A 26,310-nucleotide genomic window follows, 5' to 3' on the forward strand; every position below is an offset into this window, starting at 1 on the left:
GATGGATGGGTGGAAGGTTGGATGGTTGGATGGGTGGAAGGATGAATCATGGCTGGATAGATGGGTGGATGGATGAGTGGATGGGTGGAAGGTTGGGTAGATGAGTGGGTGGTTGGAAAATGGATGGTTGGATGGGTGGGTGTGTGGATGGTGGTTTGATGGATAGATCATGTCTGGATAGGTAGATGGGTGGGTGGTTGGGTGAATGGATGGATGATTGGGTGGGTGGATGGATGGGTGGGTGGTGGTTGGTTGAATGGATCAAAAGATGAACGGTTGGATGTGTGGAAGGGTGGAGGGATCATGGCTGGAGAGATGGGTGGGTGGAAAAATGGATGGGTGGAAGGATGGATGGTTGGATGAGTGGAAGGATGGAGGGATCATGGCTGGATAGATGGGTGGGTGGTTGGATGGATGGTTGGATGGGTGGGAGAGTGGATGGGTGGATTCAAAGACTGATGTAAGGAGAAGCAAATGGCAAACCAGGTCACTGACTGGATGGGAGCCTGGATTCTTGAATGGAGAAATGGACACAGATCAACGGGCTGATGGATGGAACGATGGACGAAAAATAGAGTGAATGGACGGTTGGATGAATGGGTGGAGACCCTGTTGGATCAGTGGGAGGATGGGTGGCTGGTTGGGTGCTTGGATTGAAGGGTGCGTGATTTGACAGGTGGGTGGGTGGACAGATGGTTGAGCAGAAAGATGCATGGGTGGGGGGATCTTCATGTTCAGCATTGTGCCATCTCCATGCAAGTGCCAGCCCCATCATCGGAAGAACCACCACCCCGGCCCCGCCTGGGCGAGCTGACTGTCTCCCACGTCACCCCTGGCTCCGTCCAGCTGGAGTGGAACGTCCTCGAGGGCACCTTTGACTCCTTCACGGTGCAGTACAGGGATGTACAAGGCCAACCTCAGGCACTTGCAGTTGATGGCGGGTCCCGGAAGGTGACCGTGCCCGGGCTGTCACCGTCCCGCCACTACAAGTTCAACCTGTACGGGGTGTGGGGTCGGAAACGGATTGGTCTCATCTCCACCGACGCTGTCACACGTGAGGGTGGCTTTGGGCCCTGTCTGTGTCCTCTGTGGGTGGTGGGTTTCTAGGAAGTCAGGAGCCGTTGACCTTGAGGGATATGGGAAAGGCATCTGGCCCTTGATTTGCTGGCGGGTGTGGGTGCATGGAAGGTTGGAGAGATGTTGGTATGGAGGGGTGGATGATTGGATGGTGGGTGGGGGATTGATTGGACAGTGGGTGAATGGATGGGTGGGATTGGATGGGTGGGACTGGATGGATGATGGATGGATGGTTGCGATTGAATGGATGGGGAGGAATGGATGGATGGGGATGGGTGGATTGAAGCCTGGATCTAGAGCACAAGTCCTGTGAGGAGCGGCTGAGGGAACTCAGGTTGTTCAGTCTGGAGAAAAGGAGGCTGAGGGGAGACCTTCGCACTCTCTACAACTACCTGAAAGGAGGGTGTAGCGAAGTGGCGGTCGGTCTCTTCTCCCAAGTAACAAGCGATAGGACGAGAGGAAACGGCCTCAAGTTGCCCCAGGGGAGGTTTAGATTGGAGATCCGGGACTATTTCTTCATGGAAAGGGTTGTCAAGCACTGGCACAGGCTGCCCAGGGCAGTGGTGGAGTCACCATCCCTGGGGGGATTTAAAAGTCATGGAGCCGTGGTGCTGAGGGACATGGGTTAGTGGTGGCCTTGGCAGTGCTGGGTTAAAGGTTGGACTTGATGATCTTAAAGGTCTTTTCCAACCTCAATGATTCTGTGATTCTATGGACAGAAGCAGGGATGGATGGAAGCAGGGATGGGTGGAAGCTTGGGTGGACGGAAGTATGGGAGGTCAGGTGATGAATCGGTCTGTTTAATGACTGAAGGGATGGATGGGTGCCTGCTTGGATAGTTGGGTTCATGGATCCATGAACTGATGTGAGGGAGAAGGGTCATGAAGACATGATGGGTGACTGGTTGGAAGGAAGCATGGATGGGTGGGAAGAGGGATGGCTGGCGAGAGGGGTGGAAGGACACAGTTCTGGCAGGCTGGCAGCCTGAATTGCCGGACAAAGGGATATTGGATGCATGAGTGGATGGGTGGACGATGGGAAATGGCTGGAAGGGTGGGTGGTTGGGTGACTTGAGTGATTAGTGGGTGAAGAGATGGAGGGACAGTCAGATGGACTGATGGATGGATGCATGGATGGATGGATGGATGGATGCATGTCTGTCCCCAGCGTGTCCTGCATTGCGCTGTCCGTCTTGCAGCCCCGGCCCCAGCAAAGGAGGAACCACCATCCCAGCCAATCCTGGGTGAGCTCACGGCCTCCCACATCACCCCCGAGTCCATCGAGCTGGAGTGGAGCGTCCCCGAGGGCACCTTTGACTCCTTCATGGTGCAGTACAAGGACGCCCAAGGGCAGCCCCAGGTGGTGCCCGTGGACGGTGGTTCCCACAGGGTGACGGTGCCTGGGCTGTCACCATCCCACCGCTACAAGTTCATCCTGTACGGGATGTGGGGCCGGAAACGTGTGGGCCCCATCTCCACCAATGCTGTCACAGGTGAGGATGGGTGTGGGCTCCATCCATGTCTCCTTTGGGCACCGGGTTTTGAGTGTGGCAGGAGCTTGTCCAGCGGGGCCATCTCTTGGGTGTTGAGTGTTGGATGGATGTAGCGATGGGAGCAGGGAAGAGAGAGGGAGGGAGGGGTGGTTGGGTGGATGCTTGGATGGAAGGATGGATGGGTGGACGGATGGATGGATGAGTGTGGGGATTGTTGGGCGAGGAGATGGTTGGATGGATGGATGATGGTGGATGTTTGGTGAATACGTCAGTTGGGTGGGTAGATGATTGAAAGGATGTTTGCTTGGATAGATGGGTGTGTTGACGGAAGGGTGGGTGATGGGACGGTTGGGTTGAGGAATGGATTCAAGAACCGAAGGATGGAACAGTGCAGGGAAATATGGGTGATTGGATGGATGGAATCATGAATGATTGGATGGAGAATGGGAGAGAGAGAAGTTTTCATGGACCAGTAGACAAAGAGGTTGGTGGATGGATGGATGAAAGGAATGACAAAGACATGCATGAATGAATGGGTGACGACATGGGTGACCAACCAACTGGCTTAAAGAGCAGGTAGATGGTTTGGGTGATTTTTCTGATGGTTGGATGATGAGGTGGATGAATGAGCAGAGAGATGGAGTGGAAGGATGTGTGTGTGGATGGTTGGAAGGGTGATGGGTGGAATGGTGTTAAGGATGGATGGAAGGACTGGTGGGTGGATGCTTGGGTGAAGTGACACCATGAGGGATGATTAGATGAGTGTGAGGAGGATGGATGGATGGTCAGGTAGAAAAATGGATGGATGCATGGATGGATGGAGAGACGTGGATGTTATGCGCTGTGTTGTGCTCTCTCTGTTTCAGCTCCATTAGAGCCAGAGGAGGAACCACCACCCCAGCCAATCCTGGGCAAGCTCACGGCCACCCAGGTCACTCCTGAGTCCATCGAGCTGGAGTGGAGCGTCCCCGAGGGCACCTTTGACTCCTTCACGGTGCAGTACAAGGATGGCCAAGGGCAGCCCCAAGTGGTGCCCGTGGACGGTGGTTCGCGCAGGGTGACAGTGCCTGGGCTGTCACCGTCCCGCCGCTACAAGTTCAACCTGTACGGGGTGTGGGGTCAGAAACGTGTGGGCCCCATCTCCACTGACGCTGTCACAGGTGAGGGTGGCTTTGGGCTCCATCCATGTCCCCTTTTGATGCTGTGTTTGGAGTGTGGCAGGAGCTTGTCCAGCGGGGCCATCTCTTGGGTGTTGAGTGTTGGATGGACTTAGTGATGGGAGCAGGGAAGAGAGAGGGAGGGAGGGGTGGATGGAAGGATGGATGGATGGATGGGTGTATGAAGAAGTGAATGCTTGAGTGGGTTCAGGGTTGGATGGATGGGTGGATTCTTGTCCAGATGGAGAAGAGGTGGATGGGAAGACGAGTGGTTGGATGGATGTTTGGAAGCACGGCTGCACGGAGGGTGAAATGCGTGGATGAACACTTGTGTGGACAGAGGGAGAGATGAATGGCTGGAGGGGTGAATGGATGAATGGTCCAAAGGATGGACGAATGCATGGATGGATGGATGAATGGATGGACAGAGAGGTGGAGAGATGAATGGCTGGACAGATTGGTGAAGGGATGAATGAATGGATAGGAAGCAGAGGGAGAACTGGACAGAGTGGTGGTGTGACAACTGGGCCTGTTGATGGTTGGGTGGCTGGATGCCTGGCTGGGTGGAAGATTGGTCCTGGTGAATGGGTGATGGGAGGGCTGGAGGCCTGGGTGTCTGGATGGAGCAAGAGGTAGAGAGATGGATGTTGCGTGGATGGGTTGGTGGGTGGGTGATCAGCTGGATGGATGGTTGGATGGAATGGATGGATGGGTAGATGTTAATAGGTCGATTGGGTGGCTAGATGATTGAATGGATGGTTACCTGGATAGATGGGTGTGTTGATGGAAGGCTGGGTGATAGTATGGTTGGGTTGAGGAATGGATTCAAGGACCAGTGGATGGAATAGCGCAGGGAAATATGGGTGATTGGATGGATGAAATCATGAATGATTGGATGGAGAATGGGAGAGAGAGAAGTTTTCATGGACCAGTAGACAAAGAGGTTGGTGGATGGATGAAAGGAATGACAAAGACATGCATGAATGAATGGGTGATGACATGGGTGACCAACCAACTGGCTTAAAGAGCAGGTAGATGGTTTGGGTGATTTTTCTGATGGTTGGATGATGAGGTGGATGAATAGACAGAGATGGTGAGTGGCAGGATGTGTATGTGGATAGTTGGAAGGGTGATGGGTGGAACGGTGTTAAGGATGGATGGAAGGACTGGTGGGTGGATGCTTGGGTGAAGTGACACCATGAGGGATGATTAGATGAGTGTGAGGAGGATGGATGGATGGTCAGGTAGAAAAAAGGATGGATGAATGGATGGAGAGACGTGGATTTTTATGCCCTAAGTTGTGCCCTCTCTGTTTCAGCTCCAGCCGAGCCAGAGGAGGAACCACCGCCCCAGCCAATCCTGGGCGAGCTCACAGCCTCCCACATCACCCCTGAGTCCATCGAGCTGGAGTGGAGCGTCCCCGAGGGCACCTTTGACTCCTTCACGGTGCAGTACAAGGATGGCCAAGGGCAGCCCCATGTGGTGCCCGTGGACGGTGGTTCCCGCAGGGTGACGGTGCCTGGGCTGTCTCCATCCCGCCGCTACAAGTTCAACCTGTATGGGGTGTGGGGTCGGAAACGTGTGGGCCCTGTCTCCACCGACGCTGTCACAGGTGAGTGGGACTGTTGACCCCATCTGTGCCCCCTTGTTGCCCTGGGTATGGAGCAGGGCAGGAGCTGGGTCGGGGTCTGTCCTGATCCCCTGGGGCCAGTTGGGAACTGGGAATATCTCTTGGGTGCTGCTGGGTTGGAAAGATACAGGGACAGATGGATGGAAGTTTGAGTGATGTAAGGTTGGGTGGGTGAAATGTTGGCTGGAAGGTCTGATGGATGGATGGATGGATGGATGCATGGAAAGTTGAGTGGATGGATGGATGGAAGGTTGGGCAAATGTGTAATTGGTGCCTTGAGAAGATAGATGGATGGAACGTTGGATGGGTGCTTCACTGCATCCATGAATGGATGGGAGGATGGATTGAGGGACTGATGGATCAATGGGTGGATGAACCGTTGGAAGAGTTGGGCTGGTTCCCGATTGAAATGTGGTTCGGATGGTCGATGGACGCATGTTTCAATGGGAGTCTGGAAGGGTGGATGGATGGAAGGGTATGGATGAGTTTTTGGATGTCTAGTGAGAGGAGTGAGCAGTGAGAAGGTTGGATGGGTCAATGGAGGAAGGGATTCAAGGGCCAATTGGGGGAGAAATTTACATGGAAAGGGATTTGATGGAAATATGGAGGGATGGATTTTCGTAGGTGGAATGGAGAGACGGATGTTTGGAAGGTTGGATGGATGGATGGATGGATGGATGGAAGATTGTTCATAGCAAGTGGGTGATGGAAGGGCTGGAGGCCTGGGTGGCTGGATGGAGCAAGAGGTGGAGAGATGGGTATGTGAATGGATGGTTGGGTGGATGGGTTGGTGGGTAGGTGATCAGCTGGATGGATGGATGGTTGGACGGACAGACATGTGGATGTTTATGCCCTGCATTGAGCCTTCTCTATTGCAGCTCCAGTAGAGCCAGAGGAGGAACCACCATCCCAGTCAATCCTGGGCGAGCTCACAGCCTCCCACATCACCCCTGAGTCCGTCCAGCTGGAGTGGAGCGTCCCCGAGGGCACCTTTGACTCCTTCACGGTGCAGTACAAGGATGGCCAAGGGCAGCCCCAGGTGATGCCCATGGACGGTGGTTCCCGCAGGGTGACGGTGCCTGGGTTGTCACCGTCCCGCCGCTACAAGTTCAACCTGTACGGGGTGTGGGGTCGGAAACGTGTGGGCCCCGTCTCCACCGACGTTGTCACAGGTGAGGGTGGCTTTGGGCTCCATCCGTGTGGCATTTGGGTGCTGAGTTTGGAGTGTGGCAGGAGCTTGTCCAGCGGGGTCATCTCTTGGGTGTTGAGAGGGATGGTTCGTAGGATGGATGGATGGATGGGTGTATGAAGAAGTGAATGCTTGAGTGGGTTCAGGGTTGGATGGATGGGTGGATTCTTGTCCAGATGGAGAAGAGGTGGATGGGAAGACGAGTGGTTGGATGGATGTTTGGAAGCACGGCTGCACGGAGGGTGAAATGCGTGGATGAACACTTGTGTGGACAGAGGGAGAGATGAATGGATGGAGGGGTGAATGGATGGACAGAGAGGTGGAGAGATGAATGGCTGGACAGATTGGTGAAGGGATGAATGAATGGATAGGAAGCAGAGGGAGAACTGGACAGAGTGGTGGTGTGACAACTGGGCCTGTTGATGGTTGGGTGGCTGGATGCCTGGCTGGGTGGAAGATTGGTCCTGGTGAATGGGTGATGGGAGGGCTGGAGGCCTGGGTGTCTGGATGGAGCAAGAGGTAGAGAGATGGATGTTGCGTGGATGGGTTGGTGGGTGGGTGATCAGCTGGATGGATGGTTGGATGGAATGGATGGATGGGTAGATGTTAATAGGTCGATTGGGTGGCTAGATGATTGAATGGATGGTTGCCTGGATAGATGGGTGTGTTGATGGAAGGCTGGGTGATAGTATGGTTGGGTTGAGGAATGGATTCAAGGACCAGTGGATGGAATAGCGCAGGGAAATATGGGTGATTGGATAGATGGAATCATGAATGATTGGATGGAGAATGGGAGAGAGAGAAGTTTTCATGGACCAGTAGACAAAGAGGTTGGTGGATGGATGAAAGGAATGACAAAGACATGCATGAATGAATGGGTGACGACATGGGTGACCAACCAACTGGCTTAAAGAGCAGGTAGATGGTTTAGGTGATTTTTCTGATGGTTGGATGATGAGGTGGATGAATAGACAGAGAGATGGTGAGTGGCAGGATGTGTGTGTGGATGGTTGGAAGGGTGATGGGTGGAACGGTGTTAAGGATGGATGGAAGGACAGGTTGGTGGATGCTTGGGTGAAGTGACACCATGAGGGATGATTAGTTGAGTGTGTGGATGGATGGATGGTTGTGTACAAAAATGGACGGATGGGTGGAGGACAGACAGATAGACGTACATGTGGATGTTTATGTCCTTCATTGTGCCCTCCCTGTTGCAGCTCCATTAGAGCCAGAGGAGGAACCACCACCCCAGCCAATCCTGGGCGAGCTCACGGCTTCCCAGGTCACCCCTGAGTCCATCGAGCTGGAGTGGAGCGTCCCCGAGGGCACCTTTGACTCCTTCACGGTGCAGTACAAGGACGCCCAAGGGCAGCCCCATGTGGTGCCCGTGGATGGTGGTTCCCGCAAGGTGACGGTGCCTGGGCTGTCACCATCCCGCCGCTACAAGTTCAACCTGTACGGGGTGTGGGGTCGGAAACGTGTGGGCCCCATCTCCACCGATGCTGTCACAGGTGAGGATGGGTGTGGGCTCCATCCATGTCCCCTTTGGGCACCGGGTTTTGAGTGTGGCAGAAGCTTGTCCAGCGGGGCCATCTCTTGGGTGTTGAGTGTTGGATGGATGTAGGGATGGGAGCAGGGAAGAGAGAGGGATGGAGGGCTGATTGGGTGGATGCTTGGATGGAAGGATGGATGGATGGATGGATGGATGAGTGTGGGGATTGTTGGGCGAGGAGATGGTTGGATGGATGGATGATGGTGGATGTTTGGTGAATACGTCAGTTGGGTGGGTAGATGATTGAAAGGATGTTTGCTTGGATAGATGGGTGTGTTGACGGAAGGGTGGGTGATGGGACGGTTGGGTTGAGGAATGGATTCAAGAACCGAAGGATGGAACAGTGCAGGGAAATATGGGTGATTGGATGGATGGAATCATGAATGATTGGATGGAGAATGGGAGAGAGAGAAGTTTTCATGGACCAGTAGACAAAGAGGTTGGTGGATGGATGGATGAAAGGAATGACAAAGACATGCATGAATGAATGGGTGACGACATGGGTGACCAACCAACTGGCTTAAAGAGCAGGTAGATGGTTTGGGTGATTTTTCTGATGGTTGGATGATGAGGTGGATGAATGAGCAGAGAGATGGAGTGGAAGGATGTGTGTGTGGATGGTTGGAAGGGTGATGGGTGGAACGGTGTTAAGGATGGATGGAAGGACTGGTGGGTGGATGCTTGGGTGAAGTGACACCATGAGGGATGATTAGATGAGTGTGAGGAGGATGGATGGATGGTCAGGTAGAAAAATGGATGGATGCATGGATGGATGGAGAGACGTGGATGTTATGCGCTGTGTTGTGCTCTCTCTGTTTCAGCTCCATTAGAGCCAGAGGAGGAACCACCACCCCAGCCAATCCTGGGCAAGCTCACGGCCACCCAGGTCACTCCTGAGTCCATCGAGCTGGAGTGGAGCGTCCCCGAGGGCACCTTTGACTCCTTCACGGTGCAGTACAAGGATGGCCAAGGGCAGCCCCAGGTGGTGCCCGTGGATGGTGGTTCGCGCAGGGTGACAGTGCCTGGGCTGTCACCGTCCCGCCGCTACAAGTTCAACCTGTACGGGGTGTGGGGTCCGAAACGTGTGGGCCCCATCTCCACTGACGCTGTCACAGGTGAGGGTGGCTTTGGGCTCCATCCATGTCCCCTTTTGACGCTGTGTTTGGAGTGTGGCAGGAGCTTGTCCAGCGGGGCCATCTCTTGGGTGTTGAGTGTTGGATGGACTTAGTGATGGGAGCAGGGAAGAGAGAGGGAGGGAGGGGTGGATGGAAGGATGGATGGATGGATGGATGGGTGTATGAAGAAGTGAATGCTTGAGTGGGTTCAGGGTTGGATGGATGGGTGGATTCTTGTCCAGATGGAGAAGAGGTGGATGGGAAGACGAGTGGTTGGATGGATGTTTGGAAGCACGGCTGCACGGAGGGTGAAATGCGTGGATGAACACTTGTGTGGACAGAGGGAGAGATGAATGGCTGGAGGGGTGAATGGATGAATGGTCCAAAGGATGGACGAATGCATGGATGGATGGATGAATGGATGGACAGAGAGGTGGAGAGATGAATGGCTGGACAGATTGGTGAAGGGATGAATGAATGGATAGGAAGCAGAGGGAGAACTGGACAGAGTGGTGGTGTGACAACTGGGCCTGTTGATGGTTGGGTGGCTGGATGCCTGGCTGGGTGGAAGATTGGTCCTGGTGAATGGGTGATGGGAGGGCTGGAGGCCTGGGTGTCTGGATGGAGCAAGAGGTAGAGAGATGGATGTTGCGTGGATGGGTTGGTGGGTGGGTGATCAGCTGGATGGATGGTTGGATGGAATGGATGGATGGGTAGATGTTAATAGGTCGATTGGGTGGCTAGATGATTGAATGGATGGTTACCTGGATAGATGGGTGTGTTGTTGGAAGGCTGGGTGATAGTATGGTTGGGTTGAGGAGTGGATTCAAGGACAAGTGGCTGGAATAGCGCAGGGAAATATGGGTGATTGGATGGATGGAATCATGAATGATTGGATGGAGAATGGGAGAGAGAGAAGTTTTCATGGACCAGTAGACAAAGAGGTTGGTGGATGGATGAAAGGAATGAAAAAGACATGCATGAATGAATGGGTGACGACATGGGTGACCAACCAACTGGCTTAAAGAGCAGGTAGATGGTTTGGGTGATTTTTCTGATGGTTGGATGATGAGGTGGATGAATAGACAGAGAGATGGTGAGTGGCAGGATGTGTGTGTGGATGGTTGGAAGGGTGATGGGTGGAACGGTGTTTAGGATGGATGGAAGGACAGGTTGGTGGATGCTTGGGTGAAGTGACACCATGAGGGATGATTAGATGAGTGTGAGGAGGATGGATGGATGGTCAGGTAGAAAAATGGATGCATGAATGGATGGAGAGACGTGGATTTTTATGCCCTAAGTTGTGCCCTCTCTGTTTCAGCTCCAGCCGAGCCAGAGGAGGAACCACCACCCCAGCCAATCCTGGGCGAGCTCACAGCCTCCCACATCACCCCTGAGTCCATCGAGCTGGAGTGGAGCGTCCCCGAGGGCACCTTTGACTCCTTCACGGTGCAGTACAAGGATGGCCAAGGGCAGCCCCAGGTGGTGCCCGTGGATGGTGGTTCCCGCAGGGTGACGGTGCCTGGGCTGTCACCGTCTCGCCGCTACAAGTTCAACCTGTACGGGGTGTGGGGTCGGAAACGTGTGGGCCCCATCTCCACCGACGCTGTCACAGGTGAGGGTGGGTGTGGGCATCCTGTGGCCCATGGGTTTGCAGCGGACAGAAGCTTGGGCAGGACCCGTGTTGGTGCCTTGGGCCTCTTGGGAAACAGGAACAGCTTTGGGTGCTGATTGGGGATGGATGTATGGATGGGTGTGTGGGTGTTGGAAGGATGAAGGGATGGGTTGATGGGTGGAAAGATGAAGACTTGGATGAACTTTTTGCTGTTTGTGTGATTGACTGGTTGGATGGATGGATGGATGGAATATTGTATCGATCCTCGGATGAAAAGAGAATGGATATTTTCTTCCTTGGTTGATGGGCGGAATGGAGGCAAAGATGGATACATGGATGGGTGGATGGATGGATTGTGGGATAGGTCCCTCACTACAAGAAAGACCTTGAGGTGCTGGAGCGAGTCCAGAGAAGGGCAACGAAGCTGTTGAAGGGTGTGGAGCACAAGTGTGATGAGGAGTGGCTGAGGGGAGACCTTCTCGCTCTCTATAACTGCCTGAAAGGAGGGTGTAGCGAGGTGGGGGACGGTCTGTTCTCCCAAGTAACAAATGATAGGAGAAGAGGAAATGGGCTCAAGTTGCCCCAGGGGAGGTTTAGATTGGAGATCAGGGACAATTTCTTCATGGAAAGGGTTGTCAAGCACTGGAACAGGCTGCCCAGGGCAGTGGTGGAGTCACCATCCCTGGAGGGATTTAAAAGCCGTGTAGATGTGGTGCTGAGGGACATGGGTTAGTGGTAGCCTTGGCAGTGCTGGGTTAACGCTTGGACTTGATGGTCTTAAAGGTCTTTTCCAATCTCAGTATTCTGTGATTCTCAGGTAGAAGATGTGTTGGGTTCATGGGCTGGACGAGTGATTGGATGGTTGGGTGGACAGATATTTGGATGGAAGAGTGGAATGGTTGTTGGATGAACGGATGGTGGAATGGTTGCTTGGATGATCATTTGTTTGGAGGAATGAAGGAGAATCTGGTTGGTTGGATGGTGGAATGGAGGTGTGGATTAAAGGACCGATGGATGGAAAAAAGTCCATAGAGAGATGGGTGATTGGATGGGTGGGTGGATGGATGGATGGGATAGTTCTACCCTTTCTTCTCTCCTGTGCTGCAGCTTCAGCCGAGCCAAAGGAAGAACCAGCATCCCAGCCAATCCTGGGCGAGCTCACGGCCTCCCAGGTCACCCCCGAGTCCATCCAGCTGGAGTGGAGCGTCCCCGAGGGCACCTTTGACTCCTTCACGGTGCAGTACAAGGATGGCCAAGGGCAGCCCCATGTGGTGCCCGTGGATGGTGGTTCCCGCAGGGTGACGGTGCCTGGGCTGTCACCGTCCCGCCACTACAAGTTCAACCTGTACGGGGTGTGGGGTCGGAAACGTGTGGGCCCCATCTCCACTGATGCTGTCACAGGTGGGGGTGGCTTCGGTCTCCATCCATGTCCCTTTTGGGCACTGGGTTTCGAGTGTGGCAGGAGCTTGTCCAGAAGGTCCATCTCTTGGGTGTGGAGTGTTGGATGGACTTAGGGATGGGTGCAGGTTAGAGAAGGGGAGGGATGGAAGGATGGATGGATGAGTGTGGGGATTGTTGGGCGAGGAGATGGTTGGATGGATGGATGATGGTGGATGGTTGGTGAATAAGTCAGTTGAGTGGCTACATGACTGAACGGATGGTTGCATTGATGGAAGGGTGGGTGATAGGACAGTTGAGTAGAGGAATGGATTCAAGAACTGACGGATGGAATAGTGCAGGGAAATATGGGAGATTGGATGGAGGGAAGCCTAGATGGTTGGATGGAGAACAGGACGGGGAGAAGGATGCATGGGCAGATAGAGGAAGGGATTGGTGAGTGGATGAAAGGAATGACAAAGACATGCATGAATGAATGGGTGACGACATGGGTGACCAACCTCCTGCCTTAATGAGTAGGTAGGTGGTTAGTTTGTGTGGTTTGGCTGATGGTTGGATGATGAGGTGGATGAATAGAGAGATGGTGAGTGGCAGGATGTGTGTGTGGATGGTTGGAAGGGTGATGGGTGGAACGGTGTTTAGGATGGATGGAAGGACAGGTTGGTGGATGCTTGGGTGAAGTGACACCTGGAGGGATGATTAGATGAGTGTGTGGATGGATGGTTGTGTACAAAAATGGACGGATGGGTGGAGGGACAGACAGATGGACGTACATGTGGATGTTTATGTCCTTCATTGTGCCCTTCCTGTTGTAGCTCCATTAGAGCCAGAGGAGGAACCACCACCCCAGCCAATCCTGGGCGAGCTCACAGCCTCCCACATCACCCCCGAGTCCGTCGAGCTGGAGTGGAGCGTCCCCGAGGGCACCTTTGACTCCTTCACGGTGCAGTACAAGGATGGCCAAGGGCAGCCCCAGGTGGTGCCCGTGGATGGTGGTTCCCGCAGGGTGACGGTGCCTGGGCTGTCACCGTCCCACCGCTACAAGTTCAACCTGTACGGGGTGTGGGGTCGGAAACGTGTGGGCCCCATCTCCACTGATGCTGTCACAGGTGAGGGTGGGTGTGGGCTCCATCCATGTCCCCTTTTGATGCTGTGTTTGGATTGTAGCAGAAGCTTGTCCAGCGAGGCCATCTATGGGTGTTGAGTGTTGGATGGATGTAGGGATGGGTGCAGGGAAGAGAGAGGGAGGGAGGGGTGGTTGGGTGGATGTTTGGATGGAAGGATGGATGGATGGGTGGGTGGATGGATGAGTGTGGGGATTGTTGGGTGAGGAGATGGTTGGATGGATGGATGACGGTGGATGTTTGGTGAATACGTCACTTGGGTGGCTACATGATTGAAGGGATGTTTGACTGGATAGATGGGTGTGTTGATGGAAGGGTGGGTGATAGGACGGTTGAGTAGAGGAATGGATTGAAGAACCGATGGATGGAACAGTGCAGGGAAATATGGGTGATTGGATGGAGGTAAGCCCAGATGGTTGGACGGAGAATAGGAGGGAGAGAAGGATGCATGGGCAGATAGAGAAAGGGACTGGTGGGTGGATGAAAGGAATGATGAAGACATGGACGTATGAATGGATGACGAGGAGGGTGACCAACCACTTGCCTTAATGAGTAGGTAGATGGTTTGTTTGTGTGGTTTGGCTGATGGTTGGATGATGAGGTGGATGAATAGACAGAGAGATGGTGAGTGGCAGGATGTGTGTGTGGATGGTTGGAAGGGTGATGGGTGGAACGGTGTTTAGGATGGATGGAAGGACAGGTTGGTGGATGCTTGGGTGAAGTGACACCTGGAGGGATGAGTAGTTGAGTGTATTGATGGATGGTTGGGTACAAAAATGGAGGATGGATAGATGGGGGAGGGACAGACATATGGACATTGATGTGGATGTTTATGTCCTTCATTGTGCCCTCCCTGTTGCAGCTCCATTAGAGCCAGAGGAGGAACCACCACCCCAGCCAATCCTGGGCGAGCTCACGGCTTCCCAGGTCACCCCTGAGTCCATCGAGCTGGAGTGGAGCGTCCCCGAGGGCACCTTTGACTCCTTCACGGTGCAGTACAAGGATGGCCAAGGGCAGCCCCAGGTGGTGCCCGTGGATGGTGGTTCCCGCAGGGTGACGGTGCCTGGGCTGTCACCGTCCCACCGCTACAAGTTCAACCTGTACGGGGTGTGGGGTCGGAAACGTGTGGGCCCCATCTCCACCGACGCTGTCACAGGTGAGGGTGGGTGTGGGCATCCTGTGGCCCATGGGTTTGCAGCGGACAGAAGCTTGGGCAGGACCCGTGTTGGTGCCTTGGGCCTCTTGGGAAACAGGAACAGCTTTGGGTGCTGATTGGGGATGGATGTATGGATGGGTGTGTGGGTGTTGGAAGGATGAAGGGATGGGTTGATGGATGGAAAGATGAAGACTTGGATGAACTTTTTGCTGTTTGTGTGATTGACTGGTTGGATGGATGGATGGATGGAATATTGTATCGATCCTCGGATGAAAAGAGAATGGATATTTTCTTCCTTGGTTGATGGGCGGAATGGAGGCAAAGATGGATACATGGATGGGTGGATGGATGGATTGTGGGATAGGTCCCTCACTACAAGAAAGACCTTGAGGTGCTGGAGCGAGTCCAGAGAAGGGCAACGAAGCTGTTGAAGGGTGTGGAGCACAAGTGTGATGAGGAGTGGCTGAGGGGAGACCTTCTCGCTCTCTATAACTGCCTGAAAGGAGGGTGTAGCGAGGTGGGGGACGGTCTGTTCTCCCAAGTAACAAATGATAGGAGAAGAGGAAATGGGCTCAAGTTGCCCCAGGGGAGGTTTAGATTGGAGATCAGGGACAATTTCTTCATGGAAAGGGTTGTCAAGCACTGGAACAGGCTGCCCAGGGCAGTGGTGGAGTCACCATCCCTGGAGGGATTTAAAAGCCGTGTAGATGTGGTGCTGAGGGACATGGGTTAGTGGTAGCCTTGGCAGTGCTGGGTTAACGCTTGGACTTGATGGTCTTAAAGGTCTTTTCCAATCTCAGTATTCTGTGATTCTCAGGTAGAAGATGTGTTGGGTTCATGGGCTGGACGAGTGATTGGATGGTTGGGTGGACAGATATTTGGATGGAAGAGTGGAATGGTTGTTGGATGAACGGATGGTGGAATGGTTGCTTGGATGATCATTTGTTTGGAGGAATGAAGGAGAATCTGGTTGGTTGGATGGTGGAATGGAGGTGTGGATTAAAGGACCGATGGATGGAAAAAAGTCCATAGAGAGATGGGTGATTGGATGGGTGGGTGGATGGATGGATGGGATAGTTCTACCCTTTCTTCTCTCCTGTGCTGCAGCTTCAGCCGAGCCAAAGGAAGAACCAGCATCCCAGCCAATCCTGGGCGAGCTCACGGCCTCCCAGGTCACCCCCGAGTCCATCCAGCTGGAGTGGAGCGTCCCCGAGGGCACCTTTGGCTCCTTCACGGTGCAGTACAAGGATGGCCAAGGGCAGCCCCATGTGGTGCCCGTGGATGGTGGTTCCCGCAGGGTGACGGTTCCTGGGCTGTCACCGTCCCGCCACTACAAGTTCAACCTGTACGGGGTGTGGGGTCGGAAACGTGTGGGCCCCATCTCCACTGATGCTGTCACAGGTGGGGGTGGCTTCGGTCTCCATCCATGTCCCTTTTGGGCACTGGGTTTCGAGTGTGGCAGGAGCTTGTCCAGAAGGTCCATCTCTTGGGTGTTGAGTGTTGGATGGACTTAGGGATGGGTGCAGGTTAGAGAAGGGGAGGGATGGAAGGATGGATGGATGAGTGTGGGGATTGTTGGGCGAGGAGATGGTTGGATGGATGGATGATGGTGGATGGTTGGTGAATAAGTCAGTTGAGTGGCTACATGACTGAACGGATGGTTGCATTGATGGAAGGGTGGGTGATAGGACAGTTGAGTAGAGGAATGGATTCAAGAACTGACGGATGGAATAGTGCAGGGAAATATGGGAGATTGGATGGAGGGAAGCCTAGATGGTTGGATGGAGAACAGGACGGGGAGAAGGATGCATGGGCAGATAGAGGAAGGGATTGGTGAGTGGATGAAAGGAATGACAAAGACATGCATGAATGAATGGGTGACGACATGGGTGACCAACCTCCTGCCTTAATGAGTAGGTAGGTGGTTAGTTTGTGTGGTTTGGCTGATGGTTGGATGATGAGGTGGATGAATAGACAGAGAGATGGTGAGTGGCAGGATGTGTGTGTGGATGGTTGGAAGGGTGATGGGTGGAACGGTGTTTAGGATGGATGGAAGGACAGGTTGGTGGATGCTTGGGTGAAGTGACACCTGGAGGGATGATTAGATGAGTGTGTGGATGGATGGTTGTGTACAAAAATGGACGGATGGGTGGAGGGACAGACAGATGGACGTACATGTGGATGTTTATGTCCTTCATTGTGCCCTTCCTGTTGTAGCTCCATTAGAGCCAGAGGAGGAACCACCACCCCAGCCAATCCTGGGCGAGCTCACAGCCTCCCACATCACCCCCGAGTCCGTCGAGCTGGAGTGGAGCGTCCCCGAGGGCACCTTTGACTCCTTCACGGTGCAGTACAAGGATGGCCAAGGGCAGCCCCAGGTGGTGCCCGTGGATGGTGGTTCCCGCAGGGTGACGGTGCCTGGGCTGTCACCGTCCCGCCGCTACAAGTTCAACCTGTACGGGGTGTGGGGTCGGAAACGTGTGGGCCCCATCTCCACTGATGCTGTCACAGGTGAGGGTGGGTGTGGGCACCCTGTGGACCATGAGTGTGCAGTGGAGAGAAGCTTGGGCAGGACCCGTGTTGGTGCCTTGGGCTTCTTGGGAAACAGGAACAGCTTGGGTGTTGATTTGGGGATGGATGTATGGATGGGTGTGTGGGTGTTGGAAGGATGAAGGGATGGGTTGATGGATGGAAAGATGAAGACTTGGATGAGCTTTTTGCTGTTTGTGTGATTGACTGGTTGGATGGATGGGTGGATGGATGGATGGATGGAATAACGTATCGATCCTTGGATGAAAAAAATGGATATTTTCTTCCTTGGTTGATGGGCTGAATGGAAGAAAAGGTGGATACATGGATGGATGGATTGAAGAGTGCATGGATTGTGGGATAGGTCCCTCACTACAAGAAAGACCTTGAGGTGCTGGAGCGAGTCCAGAGAAGGGCAACGAAGCTGTTGAAGGGTGTGGAGCACAAGTGTGGTGAGGAGTGGCTGAGGGACCTGGGGGTGTTTAGCCTGGAGAAAAGGAGGCTGAGGGGAGACCTTCTCACTCTCTACAGCTGCCTGAAAGGAGAGTGTAGCGACGTGAGTGTTGCTCTCTTCTCCCAAGTCACAAGTGATAGGATGAGAGGAAACGGCCTCAAGTTGCCCCAGGGGAGGTTTAGATTGGAGATCAGGGACAATTTCTTCATGGAAAGGGTTGTCAAGGATTGGAACAGGCTGCCCAGGGCAGTGGTGGAGTCACCATCCCTGGAGGGATTTAAAAGACATGGAGCCGTGGTGCTGAGGGACATGGTTTAGTGGTGGGTTTGGCAGTGCTGGGTTAAGGGGTGGACTTGATGATCTTAAAGGTCTTTTCCAACCTCAATGATCCTATGATTCTGTGGTTGAATATGTGTTGTGTTCGCAGATTGGGTGTGTGATTGGATGGTTGGGTGGACAGATATTTGGATGGAAGGATGGAATAGTTGTTGGAAGAATAGGTGGTGGGATGGTTGGTTGGATGATTGTTTGGAGGAATGAAGGAGAATCTGGTTAGTCAGATGGTGGAATGGAGGTGTGGATTAAAGGAATGATGGAAGGAAAAAGGTTCATAGAGAGATGGGTGATTGGATGGGTGGATGGATGGATGGGATAGTTCTACCCTTCCTTGTGTCCTGTGCTGCAGCTCCAGCCGAGCCAGAGGAGGAACCAGCATCCCAGCCAATCCTGGGCAAGCTCACGGCCTCCCAGGTCACCCCCGAGTCCGTCCAGCTGGAGTGGAGCGTCCCCGAGGGCACCTTTGACTCCTTCACGGTGCAGTACAAGGATGGCCAAGGGCAGCCCCAGGTGGTGCCCATGGATGGTGGTTCCCACAGGGTGACGGTGCCTGGGCTGTCACCGTCCCACCGCTACAAGTTCAACCTGTACGGGGTGTGGGGTCGGAAACATGTGGGCCCCATCTCCACCGACGTTGTCACAGGTGAGCGTGGCTTTGGGCTCCATCCATGTGCCCTTTGGACACCGGGTTTCAAGTGTGGCAGGAGCTTCTCAGCGAGGCCATTTCTTGGGTGTTGAGTATTGGATGGATGTAGGGATGGAAGCAGGGAAGGGAAAGGGAGGAACAGACAGATGGATGGATGGTTGAATGGATGGATCTTTGGATGTTTGGATGGATGGAGGAAGAAGTGAATGGTTGAATGAACGCACGGTTGGATGGATGGGTGGATTCTTGTCCAGATGGAGAGAAGAAGGTGGACGGGAAGGCGAGAGGTTGGATGGCTGTTTGTAAGCACAGCTTTGTGGAGGGTGAGATGTGTGGATGAATGGTTGTATGACTGATAGATGAATGGATGGAGGGGTGGATGGATGAGCCTTCCAAAGGATGCATGGATGGATTTTGAGATGGATGGGTGGATGGACAGAGAGGTGGAGAGATGAATGACTGGAGAGATTTGTGAAGGGATGAATGAACGGATAGGAAGCAGAGGGAGAACCGGACAGAGTGGTGGGGTGACAACTTGGCCTGTTGATGGTTGGGTGGCTGGATGCATGGCTGGGTGGAAGATTGGTCTTGGTGAATGGGTAACGGGAGGCCTGGAGTCGTGGGTGTCTGGATGGAGCAAGAGGTGGAGAGATGGATGTTGCGTGGATGGGTTGGTGGGTGGGTGATCAGCTGGATGGATGGTTGGATGGAATGGATGGATGGGTAGATGTTAATAGGTCGATTGGGTGGCTAGATGATTGAATGGATGGTTGCCTGGATAGATGAGTGTGTTGATGGAAGGTTGGGTGATAGTATGGTTGGGTTGAGGAATAGATTCAAGGACCAGTGGATGGAATAGCGCAGGGAAATATGGGAGATTGGATGGATGGAATCATGAATGATTGGATGGAGAATGGGAGAGAGAGAAGTTTTCATGGACCAGTAGACAAAGAGGTTGGTGGATGGATGAAAGGAATGATAAAGACATGCATGAATGAATGGGTGATGACATGGGTGACCAACCAACTGGCTTAAAGAGCAGGTAGATTGTTTGGGTGATTTTTCTGATGGTTGGATGATGAGGTGGATGAATAGACAGAGATGGTGAGTGGAAGGATGTGTGTGTGGATGATTGGGAGGGTGATTGGTGGAATGGTGTTAAGGATGGATGGAAGGACTGGTGGGTGGATGCTTGGGTGAAGTGACACCATGAGGGATGATTAGATGAGTGTGAGGAGGATGGATGGATGGTCAGGTAGAAAAATGGATGCATGGATGGATGGAGAGACGTGGATTTTTATGCCCTACGTTGTGCCCTCTCTGTTTCAGCTCTAGCCGAGCCAGAGGAGGAACCACCGCCCCAGCCAATCTTGGGCGAGCTCACAGCCTCCCACATCACCCCCGAGTCCGTCGAGCTGGAGTGGAGCGTCCCCGAGGGCACCTTTGACTCCTTCACGGTGCAGTACAAGGATGGCCAAGGGCAGCCCCAGGTGGTGCCCGTGGACGGTAGTTCCCGCAGGGTGACGGTGCCTGGGCTGTCACCGTCCCACCGCTACAAGTTCAACCTGTACGGGATGTGGGGTCGGAAACGTGTGGGCCCCGTCTCCACCGATGCTGTCACAGGTGAGGGTGGCTACCCTGTCGCCCATGGGTTTGCAGTGGACAGAAGTTCGGGCAGGGCCTGTTCTGGTGGCTTGGGTCTCTTGGGAAGAAGGAACAGGTTTGGGTGCTGATTTGGGGATGGATGTATGGATGGGTGTGTGAGCACTGGAAGGATGAAGGGATGGGTTGATGGATGGAAAGATGAAGACTTGGATGAGCTTTTTGCTGTTTGTGTGATTGACTGGTTGGCTGGCTGGCTGGATGGAATAACGTATCAACCTTGGATGAAAAGAGAATGGATATTTGGTTCCTTGGTTGATTGGCGGAATGGAGGCAAAGGTGGATACATGGATGGATGGATGGATGGATGGATTGTGGGATAGGTCCCTCACTACAAGAAAGACCTTGAGGTGCTGGAGCGAGTCCAGAGAAGGGCAACGAAGCTGTTGAAGGGTGTGGAGCACAAGTGTGATGGGGAGCGGCTGAGGGACCTGGGGGTGTTTAGCCTGGAGAAAAGGAGGCTGCGTGGGGACACCTTCTCGCTCTCTACCAACTGCCTTAGAGGAGGGTTTTGTTTTGTAGCGAGGGGGGGTCGGTCTCTTCTCCCAGGTAACAAGTGACAGGAGGAGAGGAAAGAGCCTCAAGTTGCCCCAGGGGAGGTTTAGATGGAGATCAGGGACAATTTCTTCATGGAAAGGGTTGTCAAGCACTGGAACAGGCTGCCCAGGGCAGTGGTGGAGTCCCCATCCCTGGAGGGATTTTAAAAGCCGTGTAGATGTGGTGCTGAGGGACATGGGTTAGTGGTAGCCTTGGCAGTGCTGGGGTAACGCTTGGACTTGATGGTCTTAAAGGTCTTTTCCAATCTCAGTATTCTGTGATTCTCAGGTAGAAGATGTGTTGGGTTCATGGGCTGGACGAAGTGATTGGATGGTTGGGTGGACAGATATTTGGATGGAAGAGTGGAATGGTTGTTGGATGAACGGATGGTGGAATGGTTGCTTGGATGATCATTTGTTTGGAGGAATGAAGGAGAATCTGGTTGGTTGGATGGTGGAATGGAGGTGTGGATTAAAGGACTGGTGGATGGAAAAAAGTTCACAGAGAGAAGGGTGATTGGATGGGTGGATGGATGGATTGGATGGGATAGTTCTACCCTTCCTTGTGTCCTGTGCTGCAGCTCCAGCCGAGCCAGAGGAGGAACCACCACCCCAGCCAATCCTGGGCGAGCTCACGGCCTCCCAGGTCACCCCCGAGTCCATCCAGCTGGAGTGGAGCGTCCCCGAGGGCACCTTTGACTCCTTCACGGTGCAGTACAAGGATGGCCAAGGGCAGCCCCAGGTGGTGCCCGTGGACGGTGGTTCTCGCAAGGTGACGGTGCCTGGGCTGTCACCATCCCGCCGCTACAAGTTCAACCTGTACGGGGTGTGGGGTCGGAAACGTGTGGGCCCCATCTCCACCGACGCTGTCACAGGTGAGGGTGGCTTTGGGCACCCTGTGGACCATGGGTTTGCAGTGGACAGAAGCTTGGGCAGGGCCTGTGCTGGTTCCATTGGGACTCTGGGGAAACGGGAATAGCTGTTGGGTGCTGATTTGGGGATGGATGGATGGGTGGGTGTGTGGGTGTTGGAAGGATGAAGGGATGTCGTGATGGATGGATGGATGGATGGAATAATGTTTGGATCCTTGGATGAACGGAGAATGGATGTTCGGCTCCTCAGATGCTTCTCTGAATGGAGGCAAATGTGGATGAATGGGTGGATGGATGGATTGTGCGATGGGCCCCTCACGATGAGAAAGACCTTGAGGTGCTGGAGCGAGTCCAGAGAAGGGCAACGAAGCTGGTGAAGGGTCTGGAGCACAAGTGTGATGAGGAGCGGCTGAGGGATCTGGGGGTGTTTAGCCTGGAGAAAAGGAGGCTGAGGGGAGACCTTCTCACTCTCTACAACTACCTGAAAGGAGGGTGTAGCGAGGTGGGGGTCGGTCTCTTCTCCCAAGTAACAAGTGATAAGAGGAGAGGAAACGGCCTCAAGTTGCCCCAGGGGAGGTATAGATTGGAGATCAGGGACAATTTCTTCATGGAAAGGGTTGTCAAGCACTGGAACAGGCTGCCCAGGGCAGTGGTGGAGTCCCCATCCCTGGGGGATTTAAAAGCCGTGTTAGATGTGGTGCTGAGGGACATGGGTTAGTGGTGGCCTTGGCAGTGCTGGGTTAACGCCTGGACTTGATGGTCTAAAGGTCTTTTCCAATCTCAGTATTCTGTGATTCTCAGGTAGAAGATGTGTTGGGTTTGTGGGCTGGATGAGTGATTGGATGGTTGGGTGGACAGATATTTGGATGGAAGGGTGGAATGGTTGTTGATGAACAGATGGTGGGATTGTTGCTGGATGATTGTAGGAATGAAGGCGCACCTGTTTGGTTGGATGGTGGAATGGTGATGTGGATTCAAGGACTGATGGATATAGAAAGGTGCATGGACAGAAGGTTGATCTGATGGATGGAAGGAGAGATGGATGGATGGATGGAAAAATGTTCATAGAGAGATGGGTGGTCAGATGGCTGGATGGACATATGAGATGTTTATGCCCTGCCTTCTATCCTGTGTTGCAGCTGTGGCTGAGCCAGAGGAGGAACCACCATCCCAGCCAATCCTGGGCGAGATCACAGCCTCCCACATCACCCCCAAGGCCGTCGAGCTGGAGTGGAGCGTCCCCGAGGGCACCTTTGACTCCTTCACGGTGCAGTACAAGGATGGCCAAGGGCAGCCCCAGGTGGTGCCCGTGGACGGTGGTTCCCGCAGGGTGACGGTGCCTGGGCTGTCACCGTCCCACCGCTACAAGTTCAACCTGTACGGGGTGTGGGGTCGGAAACGTGTGGGCCCTGTCTCCACCGATGCTGTCACAGGTGAGGGTGGCTTTGGGCACCCTGTCGCCCATGGGTTTGCAGTGGACAGAAGTTCGGGCAGGGCCTGTTCTGGTGGCTTGGGTCTCTTGGGAAGAAGGAACAGGTTTGGGTGCTGATTTGGGGATGGATGTATGGATGGGTGTGTGGGTGTTGGAAGGATGAAGGGATGGGTTGATGGATGGAAAGATGAAGACTTGGATGAGCTTTTTGCTGTTTGTCTGATTGACTGGTTGGCTGGCTGGCTGGATGGAATAACGTATCAATCCTTGGATGAAAAGAGAATGGATATTTGGTTCCTTGGTTGATTGGCGGAATGGAGGCAAAGGTGGATACATGGATGGATGGATGGATGGATGGATTGTGGGATAGGTCCCTCACTACAAGAAAGACCTTGAGGTACTGGAGCGAGTCCAGAGAAGGGCAACGAAGCTGGTGAAGGGTGTGGAGCACAAGTGTGATGGGGAGCGGCTGAGGGACCTGGGGGTGTTTAGCCTGGAGAAAAGGAGGCTGCGGGGACACCTTCTCGCTCTCTACAACTGCCTTAGAGGAGGGTGTAGCGAGGGGGGGTCGGTCTCTTCTCCCAGGTAACAAGTGTCAGGAGGAGAGGAAAGAGCCTCAAGTTGCCCCAGGGGAGGTTTAGATTGGAGATCAGGGACACGTTCTTCATGGAAAGGGTTGTCAAGCACTGGAACAGGCTGCCCAGGGCAGTGGTGGAGTCCCCATCCCTGGAGGGATTTAAAAGCCGTGTAGATGTGGTGCTGAGGGACATGGGTTAGTGGTAGCCTTGGCAGTGCTGGGTTAACGCTTGGACTTGATGGTCTTAAAGGTCTTTTCCAATCTCAGTATTCTGTGATTCTCAGGTAGAAGATGTGTTGGGTTCATGGGCTGGACGAGTGATTGGATGGTTGAGTGGACAGATATTTGGATGGAAGGGTGGAATGGTTGTTGGATGAACGGATGGTGGAATGGTTGCTTGGATGATCATTTGTTTGGAGGAATGAAGGAGAATCTGGTTGGTTGGATGGTGGAATGGAGGTGTGGATTAAAGGACTGGTGGATGGAAAAAAGTCCATAGAGAGAAGGGTGATTGGATGGGTGGGTGGATGGATGGATGGGATAGTTCTACCCTTTCTTCTCTCCTGTGCTGCAGCTTCAGCCGAGCCAGAGGAAGAACCAGCATCCCAGCCAATCCTGGGCGAGCTCACGGCCTCCCAGGTCACCCCCGAGTCCATCCAGCTGGAGTGGAGCGTCCCCGAGGGCACCTTTGACTCCTTCACGGTGCAGTACAAGGATGGCCAAGGGCAGCCCCAGGTGGTGCCCGTGGATGGTGGTTCCCGCAGGGTGACAGTGCCTGGGCTGTCACCGTCCCGCCACTACAAGTTCAACCTGTACGGGGTGTGGGGTCGGAAACGTGTGGGCCCCATCTCCACCGACGCTGTCACAGGTGAGGGTGGCTTTGGGCACCCTGTGGACCATGGGTTTGCAGTGGACAGAAGCTTGGGCAGGGCCTGTGCTGGTTCCATGGGACTCTGGGGGAAACGGGAATAGCTGTTGGGTGCTGATTTGGGGATGGATGGATGGGTGGGTGTGTGGGTGTTGGAAGGATGAAGGGATGTCGTGATGGATGGATGGATGGATGGATGGAATAATGTTTGGATCCTTGGATGAACGGAGAATGGATGTTCGGCTCCTCAGATGCTTCTCTGAATGGAGGCAAATGTGGATGAATGGGTGGATGGATGGATTGTGCGATGGGCCCCTCACGATGAGAAAGACCTTGAGGTGCTGGAGCGAGTCCAGAGAAGGGCAACGAAGCTGGTGAAGGGTCTGGAGCACAAGTGTGATGAGGAGCGGCTGAGGGATCTGGGGGTGTTTAGCCTGGAGAAAAGGAGGCTGAGGGGAGACCTTCTCGCTCTCTACAACTGCCTGAAAGGAGGGTGTAGCGAGGTGGGGGTCGGTCTCTTCTCCCAAGTAACAAGTGATAAGAGGAGAGGAAACGGCCTCAAGTTGCCCCAGGGGAGGTTTAGATTGGAGATCAGGGACACGTTCTTCATGGAAAGGGTTGTCAAGCACTGGAACAGGCTGCCCCTGCTCCACAGGCAGTGGTGGAGTCCCCATCCCTGGGGGGATTTAAAAGCCGTGTTAGATGTGGTGCTGAGGGACATGGGTTAGTGGTGGCCTTGGCAGTGCTGGGTTAACGTTTGGACTTGATGGTCTTAAAGGTCTTTTCCAATCTCAGTATTCTGTGATTCTCAGGTAGAAGATGTGTTGGGTTTGTGGGCTGGATGAGTGATTGGATGGTTGGGTGGACAGATATTTGGATGGAAGGGTGGAATGGTTGTTGGATGAACAGATGGTGGGATTGTTGCTTGGATGATTGTAGGAATGAAGGCGCACCTGTTTGGTTGGATGGTGGAATGGTGATGTGGATTCAAGGACTGATGGATATAAAAAGGTGCATGGACAGAAGGTTGATCTGATGGATGGAAGGAGAGATGGATGGATGGATGGAAAAATGTTCATAGAGAGATGGGTGGTCAGATGGCTGGATGGACATATGAGATGTTTATGCCCTGCCTTCTATCCTGTGTTGCAGCTGTGGCTGAGCCAGAGGAAGAACCACCACCCCAGCCAATCCTGGGCGAGCTCACGGCCTCCCACATCACCCCCGAGTCCGTCCAGCTGGAGTGGAGCGTCCCTGAGGGCACCTTTGACTCCTTCACGGTGCAGTACAAGGATGGCCAAGGGCAGCCCCAGGTGGTGCCCGTGGACGGTGGTTCCCGCAGGGTGACGGTGCCTGGGCTGTCACCGTCCCGCCGCTACAAGTTCAACCTGTACGGGGTGTGGGGTCGGAAACGTGTGGGCCCTGTCTCCACCGACGCTGTCACAGGTGAGGGTGGCTTTGGGCTCCATCCATGTCCCCTTTGGGCACTGGGTTTGGAATGTTGCAGGAGCTTGTCCAGTGGGGCCATCTCTTGGGTGTTGAGTGTGGATGGACGTAGTGATGGGAGCAGGGAAGAGAGAGGGAGGGATGGGTGGTTGGGTGGACGTTTGGATGGAAGGATGGATGGATGGATGGATGAGTGTGGGAATTATTGGGTGAGGAGATGGTTGAATGGATGGATGATGGTGGATGGTTGATGAATACGTCAGTTGAGTGGCTACATGATTGAAGGGATGGTTGCATTGATGGAAGGGTGAGTGATAGGATGGTTGGGTAGAGGAATGGATTCAAGGAGCAATGGATGGAATAGTGCAGGGAAATATAGGTGATTGGATGGATGGAATCATGAATGATTGGATGGAGAACAGGAGGGAGAGAAGGATGCATGGGCAG

At 53.7% G+C, this 26,310-nt stretch overlaps 1 protein-coding gene across 5 annotated transcripts in view; it reads left to right on the plus strand.

The window, feature by feature from the left end:
• Positions 1 to 26,310, plus strand: part of LOC137667575 (tenascin-X-like) — a 60,957-nt gene that overhangs the window by 11,971 nt on the left and 22,676 nt on the right. For 3 of the 5 annotated variants that reach the window (XM_068408405.1, XM_068408404.1, XM_068408408.1), the window contains 19 exons: positions 761 to 1,054; positions 2,276 to 2,569; positions 3,436 to 3,729; positions 5,045 to 5,338; positions 6,235 to 6,528; positions 7,763 to 8,056; positions 8,919 to 9,212; positions 10,534 to 10,827; positions 11,935 to 12,228; positions 13,041 to 13,334; positions 14,212 to 14,505; positions 15,613 to 15,906; positions 16,723 to 17,016; positions 18,174 to 18,467; positions 19,800 to 20,093; positions 21,250 to 21,543; positions 22,680 to 22,973; positions 24,124 to 24,417; positions 25,570 to 25,863. In XM_068408405.1, the coding sequence (XP_068264506.1) occupies positions 761 to 1,054; positions 2,276 to 2,569; positions 3,436 to 3,729; positions 5,045 to 5,338; positions 6,235 to 6,528; positions 7,763 to 8,056; positions 8,919 to 9,212; positions 10,534 to 10,827; positions 11,935 to 12,228; positions 13,041 to 13,334; positions 14,212 to 14,505; positions 15,613 to 15,906; positions 16,723 to 17,016; positions 18,174 to 18,467; positions 19,800 to 20,093; positions 21,250 to 21,543; positions 22,680 to 22,973; positions 24,124 to 24,417; positions 25,570 to 25,863 (5,586 nt within the window). The remainder of the gene's footprint in view (positions 1 to 760; positions 1,055 to 2,275; positions 2,570 to 3,435; positions 3,730 to 5,044; positions 5,339 to 6,234; positions 6,529 to 7,762; positions 8,057 to 8,918; positions 9,213 to 10,533; positions 10,828 to 11,934; positions 12,229 to 13,040; positions 13,335 to 14,211; positions 14,506 to 15,612; positions 15,907 to 16,722; positions 17,017 to 18,173; positions 18,468 to 19,799; positions 20,094 to 21,249; positions 21,544 to 22,679; positions 22,974 to 24,123; positions 24,418 to 25,569; positions 25,864 to 26,310) is intronic. The other 2 variants (XM_068408409.1, XM_068408407.1) reach the window with 2 other exon arrangements.

The sequence above is a fragment of the Nyctibius grandis genome, chromosome 10 (genome assembly GCF_013368605.1).
Source record: "Nyctibius grandis isolate bNycGra1 chromosome 10, bNycGra1.pri, whole genome shotgun sequence".
NCBI classification, from domain to species: Eukaryota; Metazoa; Chordata; class Aves; order Nyctibiiformes; family Nyctibiidae; genus Nyctibius; species Nyctibius grandis.